Source organism: Littorina saxatilis, linkage group LG2 (assembly GCF_037325665.1).
Source record: "Littorina saxatilis isolate snail1 linkage group LG2, US_GU_Lsax_2.0, whole genome shotgun sequence".
Classification (NCBI taxonomy): Eukaryota; Metazoa; Mollusca; class Gastropoda; order Littorinimorpha; family Littorinidae; genus Littorina; species Littorina saxatilis.
This window is the reverse complement of record NC_090246.1, coordinates 78,980,740-78,997,641: the sequence shown is the minus strand read 5'-3', so window position 1 is coordinate 78,997,641 and position 16,902 is coordinate 78,980,740. Positions and strand designations below refer to the sequence as shown.

The window sequence follows — 16,902 nt, the reverse complement described above, 5'->3', positions numbered from 1 at the left end:
ATGAATTGAATTAGATGTTTTAATGTGTATTGGGTTTAAAAGTCCTAATGTAGTATTATAATACAGTATGCCTGTTGTTAGTTGTTTAATTTGTTGCCCCACAGTCTATGTTACATCTTTGTTCTGTTTTAGATCTGTACACTTTTATGTGAGTTCTGTTTTATTGTTAGACTTTTTATGTGTAACTATGTGTCTACTACTTATCTTACGTATTTTTTTCATCTTTTAAAAAATATTTTTTCTAGATTATCTTATATAACTATAAGTGGTCGTTGTCTATGAATTGTTTGTAATGCTTGTATGTTATTTCTTACGAGAAAACTTTTTATATGTAAAATGTTAAATTTTAATGTCTAATGTAAAGCGCCATGAGACTGCCATTCGGCGGTGAACAGCGCTATAAAAGAATGTTTTATTATTATTATTATACGCGGTGGAATTGAGTTCAAATCACCATCTGGTCTTTATTATTTTCTACTCCTTGTCATTTATTTATTTTTGTTTATTTTCTTCGTGTGCAAGAGAGTACGTTGTAAGGAATATCAAAATTGATTTTTAACATTAAATTTAGGCAGGAATTAGTTTTTTAAATCTTTGGTTAACATGATATTAGTTTATAGATAAAGTTTGTTAAATTAAAAATGTAAACATTTGATTGAGAAAAATAAAGACCAATAAAGAAGGATGCTCGTTTGACTTTAACAAAATCAGGGGTTGTATTTCTTGAAGAGGTGCGTTTTAAGTGCTCGTTTGAATGCTTGGGGTGACTGAGAGTGGCGAATGTGAAAGGGAAGAGAATTCAATTGTGTGGGTGCGCGGAAAGTAAAAGTGCGTTGTCCGTATGTTTTGATTTTGGTGTGTGGAATGGTGAGGATGCGACAGTCAGAAGAGGCACGGAGTTGTCTTGCTGGAGAATAGACGGTGAGGAGTTCAGAGAAGTAAGCAGGAGACGAGCCAGAAAAGAAGTTAAAGCAGAGGGTGGACAGTTTGTAGTCAATGCGGGCTTGAATAGGTAACCAGTGCAGTGTGTGAAGAAGTGGTGTTGCGTGATCTCGTTTTCGTGCTTTCAGAATGAGGCGTGCTGCCGAGTTTTGGACTTTTTGTAGTTTATGCAGGAGGTACAGAGGACAGCCAGAGAGAAGAGAGTTGCAGTAGTCAAGTTTAGAAAGAACAAAGGCACAGACAAGAATGTTAGTTGTTTGAGAGGAGAGTGTGTGGTGAATGGTGCTGATCTTACGAAGCTCAAAATAAGCTGCTCTACAGACTAAAGATATATGTTTGTTATGGGTCATGTCAGATGAAAGGGTGAATCCAAGGTTTCTAGCTGATGATGAGTTTTTAATGTTGTTGAATGTTTATTGTCAGCCACAATGTTATTTATCATTTGAAATAATAAAGTATATACGTATTGTATTGTTTTGCATTGTGTTTATTGCGTTTTATTGCATTGTATTGTATCGTATTGTATTGTATTGTGTTGTGTTGTATTGCATCGTATCGTATCGTATCGTATCGTATTGTATGACTGTGCAGTGTTCCCCTACCTTTCTCAGTGACCGGCAGCTGCTCAGCATCCTCTCGTACCATTCCAGGTTGCCTTTCTGTCACACAACATGGCGGTCGACGTGAGTTAGAGATAACAGGCAACATAAAGAACATGACGACACACGCATTTCGACATGTTCCTTCATAAAAAATAAAAACACAACCGTCCGCATAACCAACCCATCGACCATCCAAACGACACTACACATAGGACACACCAGTTCGGGGGTTTTAGGGCATATTTTACAGTGCTGTTGGTGCCTACTTGCCGAGTGGCTATCTGGGGTCATATTCTAAATGAAATATAGAAAGTTATATATCAAATAAAAGGAAAATGAATAAGCTTTACATATTTGCAAAGAGAATTGTGCTATCTTTAAAGGTAAACATTTTTATTGGGGTGACAACATGATTTTTGTTGAAATTTGTACGCCCATTTTTTGGAACACGTGACAAACACAAAGAAGAAATTTTTTTTTGTGTTCAGTTTATTTTAGATATGCTGCTAACTAGTCTGTTTGGGCATTCATTTTACATAACATAGCAAAGTTTTATAGAGTTTTGCTGATAAACAAAAAAGTTATTGTCACCTGAATAACCTCACCCAAATTTCAAAGTTGGACGTTTCATGCCTAAGGCCCCCCCAAAAAAAATATTCTGTTTACGGTATCCTGACTGACGCTATTTTTTCGCGCGACCCTAGACTTTTGTTTGGCATTTGGTAAAAAAAAAAATTTGAAAAAAAAAAAATGGAAAAAAAAATGGAAAAAAAAGGGGGCTTTTTTTTTTGGCAAAATAACTTAAAAATATGTTTTGGGGAAATAAAAAAAAATTTAAAAAAAGTCCCGACCTACCGACCCTATTTTTTTGGCCTATGTTACCGTTAACAGCCTTTTTTTTTTGTTTGTTGCCTAATAATGCATTTCTATAACAGTAACTAACTTATAACAAAAACCCAGCTTGTTTCAGTCATAAAGTGTGTCTTAGATATGAGTTTATCCACTGTCCGACCCATCCAATGTAAAAAAAAAAAAATAAAATAAAAATATAATTAGATAATTGGTCAGTGGAAAACTACAGGGGGGGCATCGTAAGCTTGCTTACGATGGGCAAGGGAGCGAACTGGTAAGAGTTAAGAGCGAAAGAAACAAACGCAAGAGATAAACAAGTCGAACTGGCATAATGAAACTAGTTTCACCAAGACAAAAGCTGAGAGGATTCACACATACACCGCTCAGCATGCCATAGCGTCCATGTTAGACAAGATAGGTGAACAAAACTGACTGATTTGGATGCAGATTTGATTATTCTGTCTAATGACATGTTAAACATGTTTCGTTTTAGCAGTTCTGATTTTTTGTCAATTTTAACGCGGGAACCTTGATTTTGCGAATTTGATTTTTTTGGGTGTCTGTGTTGTAGGTTCCACTGTATCGACACTACGTCATGTAAACTCAATCTGTTTCCTGAATAAGTTAGGGGAATAAACGGCCTTTCCAATCATATAATCGGTTTTACGATAAACGGCCTCATCAGAAAAATCTGCCACCAAACGCATCTGTATAGTTTTTTATGACGAGTTGTGTAGAAGAATTTGCATCTTATGTTTCATGAAGGTCGGTCCAGCATTTTTCTCGGAATCGCTCTACACACACACACACACACACACACACACACACACATGCCACAACCCTCGTCTCGATTCCTATTCTATGTTAAAACATTTAGTCAAACTTTGTCTAAATGTAAACCATTGCCCCCAAGCAAACCATCAGACACCAACCAATCATAAAAGCAAGCTGGCAAGCAATATAAAGACATTGCCATTGGCATTAAAATGGTTACCTTGACAACGGCCAGGATCTCCGAGTGAAGCTCGCTCTGGAAGGGGCAGCAGTTTTTGAACACTTTGGAGCTGTAGATAGTGCACAAGCACCTAGAGACAGACATATACATAGAACACTTTGGAGCTGTAGATAGTGCACAAGCACCTACAGACAGACATAGACATAGAACACGTTGGAGCTGTAGATAGTGCACACGCACCTAGAGACAGACAGAGACATAGAACACTTTGGAGCTGTAGATAGTGCACAAGCACCTAGAGGCAGACAGAGACATAGAACACGTTGGAGCTGTAGATAGTACACAAGCACCTGGAGACAGACATAGACATAGAACACGTTGGAGCTGTAGATAGTACACAAGCATCTAGAGACAGAGAGAGACATAGAACACGTTGGAGCTGTAGATAGTGCACAAGCATCTAGAGACAGACAGAGACATAGAACACGTTGGAGCTGTAGATAGTGCACAAGCACCTAGAGGCAGACAGAGACATAGAACACGTTGGAGCTGTAGATAGTTCACAAGCACCTAGAGACAGACATAGACATAGAACACGTTGGAGCTGTAGATAGTGCACACGCACCTAGAGGCAGACAGAGACATAGAACACGTTGGAGCTGTAGATAGTGCACAAGCACCTAGAGGCAGACAGAGACATAGAACACGTTGGAGCTGTAGATAGTTCACAAGCATCTAGAGACAGACATAGACATAGAACACGTTGGAGCTGTAGATAGTACACAAGCACATAGAACAGACAGAGACATAGAACACGTTGGAGCTGTAGATAGTGCACACGCACCTAGAGGCAGACAGAGACATAGCACACTTTTGAGCTGTAGATAGTGCACACGCACTTAGAGACAGACATAGACATAGAACACGTTGGAGCTGTAGATAGTACACAAGCACCTAGAACAGACAGAGACATAGAACACTTTGGAGCTGTAGATAGTGCACAAGCACCTAGAGACAGACAAAGACATAGAACACGTTGGAGCTGTAGATAGTGCACAAGCACCTAGAGACAGACAGAGACATAGCACACTTTGGAGCTGTAGATAGTGCACAAGCAGCTAGAGGCAGACAGAGACATAGAACACGTTGGAGCTGTAGATAGTGCACACGCACCTAGAGGCAGACAGAGACATAGAACACTTTGGAGCTGTAGATAGTGCACACGCACTTAGAGACAGACATAGACATAGAACACTTTGGAGCTGTAGATAGTACACAAGCACCTAGAGACAGACATAGACAAACAAAACTGTATTGTCTCAAATGAGAATTATAAGACTCAAGACTCAAAATGTTACTGTCCCTATAAAAACAAGAAAAATTGTGTGGTGTATACATATATATCACAGCATCGAACAACATAGGACAAAACTAGTGACATCATAAAACAATAACATGTCTGATTGTAAGAACAACGCTCTCAGAACATTCTGCAGTTATAAATACTGCACAAACACCTGCATCCCTACGTTAACGATTTTAGAGATAGTGCTTCGAAAACACTTTCAGATGTTCCACAGACGTCTGTTGACAGACAGATAGACAGAGAAAAGTAAAGTAATGAACGAGAGTTATGTCTGCAGGGACATCGCTGGGCTTACGGCTGATGACTTGACATTACGCACGTGCATGTGCAGCGCGACAGGGAGGTTTGTCTCTTGAACACAAGGCAGTCCACGAGGTTATGTAGACAGAACGTCACACCAACGAATTAAACCCAATCTGCATGAGTCATGGCCCCCTAGCCGAAACAAACTTAACACACACAAAAAGCAACAAATACTCAAACAAATTAACAAAACAAATCAAAACTTGACTAAATATAAAAAGAACCAAACAGACAGAAAAGTCAAAATACACAACTAAACTGCCCCCCCCCCCCCCCCCCAAATCAGTCTTACTCCAATCAACCCCCTAGCGTGCACTCAAGACACGAGGCACAGAAGTGATGAAGAAGCTGCAAACAAACAACCGGAAACTGAAATGTCAGGCTGTCCAGAGTGATATATAGCGGGATTTGGAGACGAGACGTGGGTCTGCGAGAGCTCAGTGAACGTGGCACTAAGCGGCATCGCAACATTGAGAGCTCGTGCGTGAGTTGCTCTGACGGCGGCGCTCCCTTCGCAGGATCGATAGCATCGGCTTGACAGCGCGAGACTGCAAGTCATTTGCTCTAACTCCCATTAATCTTCATGTAAAAAAGAATCTCTGAAAATTGTGACGTAAAGCTTCCTGTACAAAAGTAGGCAAAGTGTGCGCGATAGATTGCTCCACATGACGGAAAATAAGGCGTTTATTGCGAGCAAGCTTGCCTTGCAGGCACCGCTCTTTCCCTTGGCCGATCGAGTCGATCAACGCAATTTATTGGCTGAGTTCATTTCTAGAGACTGACATAGGTGTTGTTAACCCGTGATTTGTAAAAATGTAAAAACATTTTTACAAATTACATCGAACCTAAAACCGCGATTTGTAAAAATGTAAAAATATTGCATTCCACAAAGTAATAGGCTTACATGCCTTTAATTATTATTAATATTTGTTGCTTAGAGCCTCTATGCTGGGTGGTCGGGAGTGGTTTGGGCCAGATAGGTCAAATATTACGATTTTTAGCATAACAAAGAAAAAAAGAATAATTTAATAGATCCCTTGACTTTGGGGTAGCGCGACCCTGTTGCTGCTAGCGTTTCCACTGGGAGGAAGCAACCCGAATTTCCCAGCGATTCGACAATAAAGTAATGGAACAAAAAATCCTCCAAAATCTAATAGATCCCTTGACTTTGGAGATGACAAGAAAATATCGGACGCATTTACGTGATTTGTAAAAAAATAATGTTTTTACATTTTTACAAATCCCTCACACACGTCACAAACCGTGAAGGGTTCGTACTGTTTTTTGTCCTAAAATTCAAGTATTTCTCAAGGACTTTCAAGGCCTCATGAAGAGAAAATCAGCACCCTCCTACCTTTAACGCTGGCAATGTAGCTTTCACTGGTATCACTTCAGGTGGGAGGGGCATCCTCTCCAAGTACGCAAATTTCAATCAAATAAGGAACTCATATGTAGCTTAGTTAAACGTTTTCCTTGCACTTTTAAAATAATGAAACCTCGCAGTTATGTACTGCGGGTGGTTGCTCTGTAATCAGTCAGCAACTGTTTGGGGTTTTACGGACTTGAAGGACCATGGCAATTTCTCAAAGACTCTCACTGTCTTGAAATAGACCCCTTCAAATACAAGCACTTATAAGCATTCCCAGCACCTGTACGAACCCTGCATACGTACTGGGTGAAGCACACGCACTGCCGTGAGGTGTTACTGCGTAGAGAGAAGGGGGTGGGTGTCACCAGAGAGAAGGGGGTGGGTGTCGCGAGAGGGAAAGGGGTGGGTGTCGCGAGAGAGAAGGGGGTGGGTGTCGCCAGAGAGAAGGGGGTGGGGGTCGCCTGAGAAGAAGGGGGTGGGTGTCGCCAGAGAGAAGGGGGTGGGTGTCGCCAGAGAGAAGGGGGTGGGTGTCGCCAGAGAGAAGGGGGTGGGTGTCGCCAGAGAGAAGGGGGTGGGTGTCGCCAGAGAGAAGGGGGTGGGTGTCGCCAGAGAGAAGGGGGTGGGTGTCGCCAGAGAGAAGGGGATGGGTGTCGCAAGAGATAAGGGGGTGGGTGTCGCCAGAAGGAAGGGGGTGGGTGTCGCCAAAGAGAAGGGGGTGGGTGTCGCCAGAAGGAAGGGGGTGGGTGTGTCCAGAGAGAAGGGGGTGGGTGTCGCCAGAGAGAAGGGGGCGGGCGTCGCCAGAGAGAAGGGGGTGGGGGTCGCCAAAAGGCGATCATTTCAATGACGTCCACCTGTCTAAAACGGCCACCCAAGGGACTTATTCAAGCTTGCCGTTATAGACAGATGGTCCCTATGGAAATGGTCGCCTTTGAGTAGACCCCCCACTGCACAGAAACACCTTAGTACATGCAGGCTATGCAGACCTGTTTACCCCCATAAGTGTTTTGGAGTAATGCTCAGCCCCAAAAATAGTAATCCTGGCACAAAAATAGTAATCATCCAGCATTCGTCGCCAATTACAACGCACATGACAACTGTGTCTGCGAAACGCAATCATGCACATATATCCATCATTCACAAACAAAACACATCAGTCAGTTTTTGTAGTCATCATAATTTCAAAGAAGATCACATCAAAAGCACATGCATCACTGATTCTTTTTCTTTTGCTCGTAGTAGGCCTTTTTCAGTGTGTCATGCCTGTACTTGCGCTTGCCGAATGAGTGAGGGCGAGACTTCACCACTAGAAGGCTCTCCAGCGTCTCATCAGACAGACATGATTATGATCTCTGGTCAGTTTTGTGCTTTTTCACCCTATTTTGCCATTGAAAAAAACAATGCCAAACATGTGAATTAATATTAAAAAAAAATTAAAAAAATAAAAAAAAAATTTTTTACATTTTTTTTATTTATGAAAATCGTAGTCTTGACACGGATAGCGGAATGGCGTATTTTTTGCAGAAAATCGTAATAAATTACGCCAAAATCGTAAGGGTAAACAGGTCTGGAGCCTATGTAACACACTTCACACACTCTAACACTAAAATAACATACCGACATAAACAAACACACCCCCAACATATCGCTACACGCGCAATCGCACGCTAGCGTGACAGACTAATGTATTTAGATACAATTAAAATAACTATTACAATAACACAAAATGAACACAAGCAGAACGAACAGAAAACCGCTTCAATGTAGCCTGCTACACCAAGCACTTACATAATTTTTTTTACTCCTTTCATGTTCAATACCCCCCCCCCCCCCCCCCATCTCCCTGGTGAATAAGATGTATTTTAGGACGGTGTATTCCGGGCACAAGCGTTATCCTGTGTCATCGATCGGCCACCAGATGGCGCCAGCTGACACTGTATGCTAATGGAGGCGTCTTCGCTTCCAACTTGTCGACAAGACATCTCTACATCCTAGTGAAACAAGTTTGATCATGGTAAACTTCCCTGGCTACGATATTGTGAAACAGGTTCAATCATGTCGCAATCCCATCTTTACAATATTGTGAAACAGGTTCAATAATATCACAGTCCCATCTTTACAATAGTGTGAAACAGGTTCAATCATGTCACAGTCCCATCTTTACAATAGTGTGAAACAGGTTGAATCATGTCGCAATCCCATCTTTACAATATTGTGAAACAGGTTCAATAATATCACAGTCCCATCTTTACAATAGTGTGAAACAGGTTCAATCATGTCACAGTCCCATCTTTACAATAGTGTGAAACAGGTTGAATCATGTCACAGTCCCTCTTTACAATATTGTGAAACAGGTTCAATAATATCACAGTCCCATCTTTACAATATTGTGAAACAGGTTCAATAATATCACAGTCCCATCTTTACAATAGTGTGAAACAGGTTCAATCATGTCACAGTCCCATCTTTACAATAGTGTGAAACAGGTTGAATCATGTCACAGTCCCTCTTTACAATATTGTGAAACAGGTTGAATCATGTCACAGTCCCATCTTTACAATATTGTGAAACAGGTTCAATCATGGCACAGTCTTTTTAAGGGCGGCTATTGTGCTGCTATGTACGGAGCGTTTCTATGGCTACTGTTGCCTTGACGATCAACCAGTCTGCTGAATGCAATGGCGTTGGAGGTAGGGAAGGTGTCGCTATGTGCCGAGTGTTGTCAAGGATACTGTTACCATGGTGACCTACCTGAGCATGCCCTCCAGTCTGCTGAAGGCGATGGCGTTGGACGTGGGGAAGGTGTCGCGGATTTTGCGGATGAGGCTCAGACTGAACTCGATGAAGTTTTGGAACGACTCCGCCAGACTCTCCTCCTGTTAGCACACAAGAACAAAACATCTCATTTGCCATAAAGTTGAAAAAAAGTGTCTGATTAACATTCGCAACCGCATTCTCTCGTTTAGATACACTGAGAGTTAGCATGGTGACCTACCTGAGCATGCCCTCTGCCATGCCAAGCTTGCAGTTTCTGTCAACCACAACCATCACCATGCCAAGCTTGCAGTCTCTGTCAACCACAACCATCACCATGCCAAGCTTGCAGTCTCTGTCAACCACAACCATCACCATGCCAAGCTTGCAGTCCCTGTCAACCACAACCATCACCATGCCAAGCTTGCAGTCTCTGTCAACCACAACCATCACCATGCCAAGCTTGCAGTCCCTGTCAACCACAACCATTACCATGCCAAGCTTGCAGTCTCTGTCAACCACAACCATCACCACCGCCGACACCAGTCGTCAACACGTCCATCTACACTACCCGTCATAAAAACAGTACACACATACATTTAGCTGTAGATATAGCTCAGTTGGTAGCGCGCTGGATTTGTATTCAGTTGGCCGCTGTCAGCGCGAGTTCGATCCCAGGTTCGGCGGAAATTTATTTCACAGAGTCAACTTTGTGTGCAGACTCTCTTCGGTGTCCGAACCACCCCCCGTGTATACTACATTGGGTGTGCACGTTAAAGATCCCACGATTGACAAAAGGGTCTTTCCTGGCAAAATTGCTTAGGCACAGTTAATAATTGTCTACCATACCCGTGTGACTTGGAATAAGGCCGTGAAAGGTAAGTATGCGCCGACATGGCTGCAATCTACTGGCCGTATAAAATTTCATCTCACACGGCATCACTGCAGAGCGCCTAGAACTGTACCCACGGAATATGCGCGATATAAGCGTCATTGATTGATTGATTGATTGATAGATCTTTGTGATGCGGCCAGTTATATTAAAACAAAGTATATTGCCAGAAAGGTAGTTCATGCCCCTACCGTATGAAAGAAAGAGTTTTATTTTCAAGGATTAGTGTTTATGCAGTGGTCCGGAGACCTAGGAAAAATTTCAAAGCAATACAATGAGCCATTACAAAACAACGATATTTTTTACCCTCATAGCCCACAAAAACTGACGCCAAAACAGGCCTTTTACGGTTTCTGACGAGGTTGACACCAGTCTTCTTCAAAATGGCAAAACAACACTGCTAGGCACAATAGCTGAACCAAATAAATTTGTATGGGTAGAAAATGATTTGTTCTTCCATTTAAGATCAAAAACGGGGTCACTCTTGCTTATTTTGATTCTAGTGTCTGTAAGTTTGCTTTTGCAAATATGATGTTTTGGGGGTCCTAGGTCTCCGGTACACTGCATACACTCTAATTTATGAAAAATGAAACTTTTTATTACATACGGGAGGGGAGGGAATTACCTTTCTGGCAATATACTTGGTTTTAGTATAACTGGCCGCATCACAAAGATCTACAGCAAAATGTATCTGCGTACTTTTATGACGGGTAGTGTAGTACTGCAGTTTAACTGGAGTTGCAAATATTGTTTTGGGCTATCTTTATCCAAATCACGTTCATAGTGCTTACTTGTGAATTATATATTTGCATTCCTCAAATGTGACATGTACAAGATGTAAGTTACTTTATCTTATTTTAACGTGTTTGCTTTCTGTGGATTGGTGATGACAACGTCCTGACATCAAAACACACACACACACACACACACACACACACACACACACACACACACACACACACACACACACACACACACACACTGCTGTAAAGACAATACCCATCAATAATGGAGGCGTGACGTGTTGTTCTGAAACCTGACTCCGTGCAGATTGTTTCTCTTTAAAGCCTGCTTCGTATCCCGAAAGCATCACGTAACGTTGACAGAAACAAAACGCCACTCACGAAAGACGCGGTTACATTATTTAGCTAACCTTTCTAAAAAAGCAGAGTTAACAAAATTCATCTCACGTAGTTTTGCACAATCTCGCAGAAAACATTTATAGATTTCCAGTCATCACAGTGCTCTCCCCCCCCCCCCCTCTCTGGCAGGCACCAGTCAACTCTTACATTCCTAGTGTCCCCCCCCCCCTCTCTGGCAGGCACCAGTCAACTCTTACATTGCCAGTGCCCCCCCCCCCCCCCCCCTCTCTGGCAGGCATCAGTCAACTCTTACATTCCTAGTGTCCCCTCTCTGTGGCAGGCATCAGTCAACTCTTACATTCCTAGTGTCCCCTCTCTGTGGCAGGCATCAGTCAACTCTTACATTTCTAGTGTCCCCTCTCTGTGGCAGGCATCAGTCAACTCTTACATTCCTAGTGTCCCCTCTCTGTGGCAGGCATCAGTCAACTCTTACATTTCTAGTGTCCCCCCCCCCTCTCTGGCAGGCACCAGTTAACTCTTACACTCCTAGTGCCCCCCCCCCTCTCTGGCAGGCACCAGTCAACTCTTACATTCCTAGTGTCCCCACCCCCTCTCTGGCAGGCACCAGTCAACTCTTACATTCCTAGTGTCCCCCCCCCCCTCTCTGGCAGGCACCAGTTAACTCTTACACTCCTAGTGCCCCCCCCCCCCCCCCTCTCTGGCAGGCACCAGTCAACTCTTACATTCCTAGTGTCCCCCCCCCTCTCTGGCAGGCACCAGTCAACTCTTACATTCCTAGTGTTCCCCCCCCCCTCTCTGGCAGGCTCCAGTCAACTCTTACATTCCTAGTGTTCCACCCCCCCCCTCTCTGGCAGGCACCAGTCAACTCTTACATTCCTAGTGTCCCCCCCCTCTCTGGCAGGCACCAGTTAACTCTTACACTCCTACTGCCCCCCCCCTCTCTGGCAGGCACCAGTCAACTCTTACATTCCTAGTGCCCCCCCCCCCCCTCTCTGGCAAGCATCAATCAACTCTTACATTCCTAGTGTCCCCCCCATCCTCTCTGGTAGGCATCAATCTACTCTTACATTTCTAGTGTCCCCTCTCTGTGGCAGGCATCAGTCAACTCTTACATTCCTAGTGTCCCCTCTCTGTGGCAGGCATCAGTCAACTCTTGTATTCCTAGTGTCCCCTCTCTGTGGCAGGCATCAGTCAACTATTACATTCCTAGTGTCCCCTCTCTGTGGCAGGCATCAGTCAACTCTTACATTTCTAGTGTCCCCTCTCTGTGGCAGGCATCAGTCAACTCTTACATTCCTAGTGTCCCCTCTCTGTGGCAGGCATCAGTCAACTCTTGTATTCCTAGTGTCCCCCTCCCTCTCTGGCAGGCACCAATCAACTCTTACATGTTTCTACTCGCAATGTTTTTACTTTCAGGCCTGTGTTGTGTGAAGGGAAGACCGTTAGTTAGGGTTGAACCACATTGTTGAACTAAAACCTTTCACATGGCGAGAAAACCAACAACTACAATGGCACACCGTATCCCAGGATAGCTTTCAAATGAAGTAGGAAGTTCCACTAGCCCAGATTACAAGCTAACATGATAACGGTCTGGCGCGAAATCATTGTTACCATCACTCAATATATGTGTCCATGGTAACACCATACAGACACTGTTAATGTTCCCCCAGCAACACACTGTTAATGTTCCCCCAGCAACACACTGTTAATGTTCCCCCAGCAACACACTGTTAATGTTCCCCCAGCAACACACTGTTAATGTTCCCCCAGCAACACACTGTTAATATTCCCCCAGCAACACACTGTTAATGTTCCACCAGCAACACACTGTTAATGTTCCACCAGCAACACACTGTTAATGTTCCCCCAGCAACACACTGTTAATGTTCCCCCAGCAACACACTGTTAATGTTCCCCCAGCAACACACTGTTAATGTTCCCCCAGCAACACACTGTTAATGTTCCCCCAGCAACACACTGTTAATATTCCCCCAGCAACACACTGTCAACCTCCTCAAGCACTCCCCTTTGTCATGGCAACGCTGACCCCCCCTCCCTGTGTGTGCTAGTGGTCAAGACACTGACGCCTCCCTGTGTGTACTAGTGGTCAAGCAAGCAAGACACTGACCTCTTCACGTGACAAGGACTCTGGTTCCCACAGTCTGTTGAGGTCACCCAGCAGGTCGAAGAGAAGGTCGTAGCTCAAGGGGTGTTCAAAGTGCTTCCTGCTGTACGCCATCCACCGGCTGAAACACACACCAGTGACGCGACGAGCATTGAAACACACACCCATGGCGCGACGAGCATTTAAACACACACCAATGACGGGAAGAGCATTGAAACACACACCAGTGACGGGAAGAGCAATGAAACACACACCAGTGACATGGTACGAGCAATGAAACACACACTAGTGACGGGACGACCAATGAAATACACACCAGTGATGGTACGAGCAATGAAACACACACCCAGGATGGTACAAGCATTAAAACACACACCAGTGTTGGTACGAGCAATGAAACACACACCAGTGATGAGACGAGCATTGAAACTCACACCAGTGACGCGACGAAGAGAAGGTCGTAGCTCAAGGGGTGTTCAAAGTGCTTCCAGTGACGGGACGAGCAATGAAACACACACCAGTGACAAGACAAGCGTTAAAAGACACACCAGTGATGGGACGAGCAATGACACACACAAGTGATGGGACGAGCATTGAAACACACACCAGTGATGGTACGAGCATTGAAACACACATCAGTGTTGGTACGAGCAATGAAACACACACCAGTGATGGGACGAGCATTGAAACACACACCAGTGATGGTACGAGCATTGAAACACACATCAGTGTTGGTACGAGCATTGAAACACACACCAGTGATGGTACGAGCATTGAAACACACACCAGTGATGGTACGAGCATTGAAACACACACCAGTGATGGTACGAGCATTGAAACACACAGCAGTGACGTGACGAGAAATGAAACACACAGCATTGACGGGACGAGCAATGAAACACACAGCAGTGAAGGGACGAGAAATAAAACACACACCAGTGACGCGACGAGCAATGAAACACACAGCAGTGACGAGACGAGCAATGAAACACACACCAATGACGAGACGAGCAATGAAACAAACACCAGTGACGAGACGAGCATTGAAACACAGACCAGTGACGTGACGAGCAATGAAACACACACCAGTGACGGGACGAGCATTGAAACACACACCAGTGATGGGACGAGCAATGAAACACACACCAGTGACGTGACGAGCAATAAAACACACACCAGTGACGGGACGAGCAATGAAACACACACCAGTGACAAGACAAGCGTTAAAAGACACACCAGTGATGGGACGAGCAATGACACACACAAGTGATGGGACGAGCATTGAAACACACACCAGTGATGGTACGAGCATTGAAACACACATCAGTGTTGGTACAAGCATTAAAACACACACCAGTGATGGTACGAGCATTGAAACACACATCAGTGTTGGTACGAGCATTGAAACACACACCAGTGATGGTACGAGCATTGAAACACACACCAGTGATGGTACGAGCATTGAAACACACAGCATTGACGTGACGAGAAATGAAACACACAGCATTGACGGGACGAGCAATGAAACACACAGCAGTGAAGGGACGAGCAATGAAACACACACCAGTGATGTGATGAGCATTGAAATATACAGCAGTGACGGGATGAGCAACGCAACACACACCAGTGACGTGACGAGCATTGAAACACACACCATTGATGTAACGAGCAATAAAACACACACCAGTGACGTAACGAGCAATGAAACACACACCAGTGACGAGACGAACATTGAAACACACACCAGTGACGTGACGAGCAATGAAACACACACCAGTGACGGGACGAGCATTGAAACACACACCAGTGATGGGACGAGCAATGAAACACACACCAGTGACGTGACGAGCAATAAAACACACACCAGTGACGGGACGAGCAATGAAACACACACCAATGACAAGACAAGCGTTAAGACACACCAGTGATGGGACAAACAATGACACACACAAGTGATGGGACGAGCATTGAAACACACACCAGTGATGGTACGAGCATTGAAACACACATCAGTGTTGGTACGAGCATTGAAACACACACCAGTGATGGTACGAGCATTGAAACACACACCAGTGATGGTACGAGCATTGAAACACACAGCAGTGACGTGACGAGTAATGAAACACACAGCAGTGACGGGACGAGCAATGAAACACACAGCAGTGAAGGGACGAGCAATGAAACACACAGCAGTGACGTGACGAGCATTGAAATATACAGCAGTGACGGGATGAGCAACGCAACACACACCAGTGACGAGACGAGCATTGAAACACACACCAATGACGTGACGAGCAATGAAACACACACCAGTGACGTGACGAGCAATGAAACACACACCAGTGACGAGACGAGCATTGAAACACACACCAGTGACGGGACGAGCAATGAAACACACACCAGTGACAAGACAAGCGTTAAAAGACACACCAGTGATGGGACGAGCAATGACACACACAAGTGATGGGACGAGCATTGAAACACACACCAGTGATGGTACGAGCATTGAAACACACATCAGTGTTGGTACGAGCATTGAAACACACACCAGTGATGGTACGAGCATTGAAACACACACCAGTGATGGTACGAGCATTTAAACACACAGCAGTGACGTGACGAGTAATCAGTGAAACACACAGCAGTGACGGGACGAGTAATGAAACACACAGCAGTGACGTGACGAGTAATGAAACACACAGCAGTGACGGGACGAGCAATGAAACACACAGCAGTGACGTGACGAGTAATGAAACACACAGCAGTGACGGGACGAGCAATGAAACACACATCAGTGTTGGTACAAGCATTGAAACACACACCAGTGATGGTACGAGCATTGAAACACACACCAGTGATGGTACGAGCATTGAAACACACAGCAGTGACGTGACGAGTAATGAAACACACAGCAGTGACGGGACGAGCAATGAAACACACAGCAGTGAAGGGACGAGCAATGAAACACACAGCAGTGACGTGACGAGCATTGTAACAACTACACAACAAGAGGAACATCAGTTGACATGCCGTGCACATCTTGTTAAAGGGATAACAATGCCTTCAGATACCATCCAAATATACACCATAAGATTCTGCATTACAAATAATGTTGCCGCGCAGGAGGACAGTCTTCACTTTGCAAAAGTAAATGTATTGGAAGCTTAATTTAATTTCGTAAAATAGGCACAGGATGAGCACTCTCTGTGAGGATTGGGTCGGGTTACTTCCCATGATGCAAGATGGCGTTTGTGTACGTCTGACTGTTACTTGGACTGTTGAGCCATAAAGGGCGCTACCATGATGCAAGATGGCATCTGTGTACGTGCGACTGTTACTATGAATGTTGAGTCATAAAGGGTACTACCCGTCTAACCGCCAGGCAGCGCCTCTGGACCACTTTTGTTTCCAGCACCGGAAAGAAGCAGCGCCTAAAAGCTCATTCACTCCCTTTGATTTAATTAATGACCTTACTTGTACTGCGTTTTTGGGCAAATTGTGCTTTGGTGTCTAGATTCAGGAACAGTGGATGCCCCAGATTCTTCAAATTAGTCAAATTTGCCAGACACTCCACCAAAACGGCAGACTAATAGTATCCCTTTCAGTTAAGACAGACTTGCCTGGGAAGGTATGGGAACGTCA

General features: G+C 44.2%; 1 protein-coding gene across 1 annotated transcript in view; it reads right to left on the bottom strand.

The window, feature by feature from the left end:
• The window catches only part of LOC138959820 (BAI1-associated protein 3-like), a 117,741-nt gene that overhangs the window by 50,107 nt on the left and 50,732 nt on the right, over window positions 1-16,902 (bottom strand). Inside the window, exons 10-13 of the mRNA XM_070331452.1 lie at window positions 13,264-13,381; window positions 9,138-9,262; window positions 3,391-3,481; window positions 1,545-1,601 (exon numbers count right to left, since the gene is read on the bottom strand). Of these exons, the coding sequence (XP_070187553.1) occupies window positions 1,545-1,601; window positions 3,391-3,481; window positions 9,138-9,262; window positions 13,264-13,381 (391 nt within the window). The remainder of the gene's footprint in view (window positions 1-1,544; window positions 1,602-3,390; window positions 3,482-9,137; window positions 9,263-13,263; window positions 13,382-16,902) is intronic.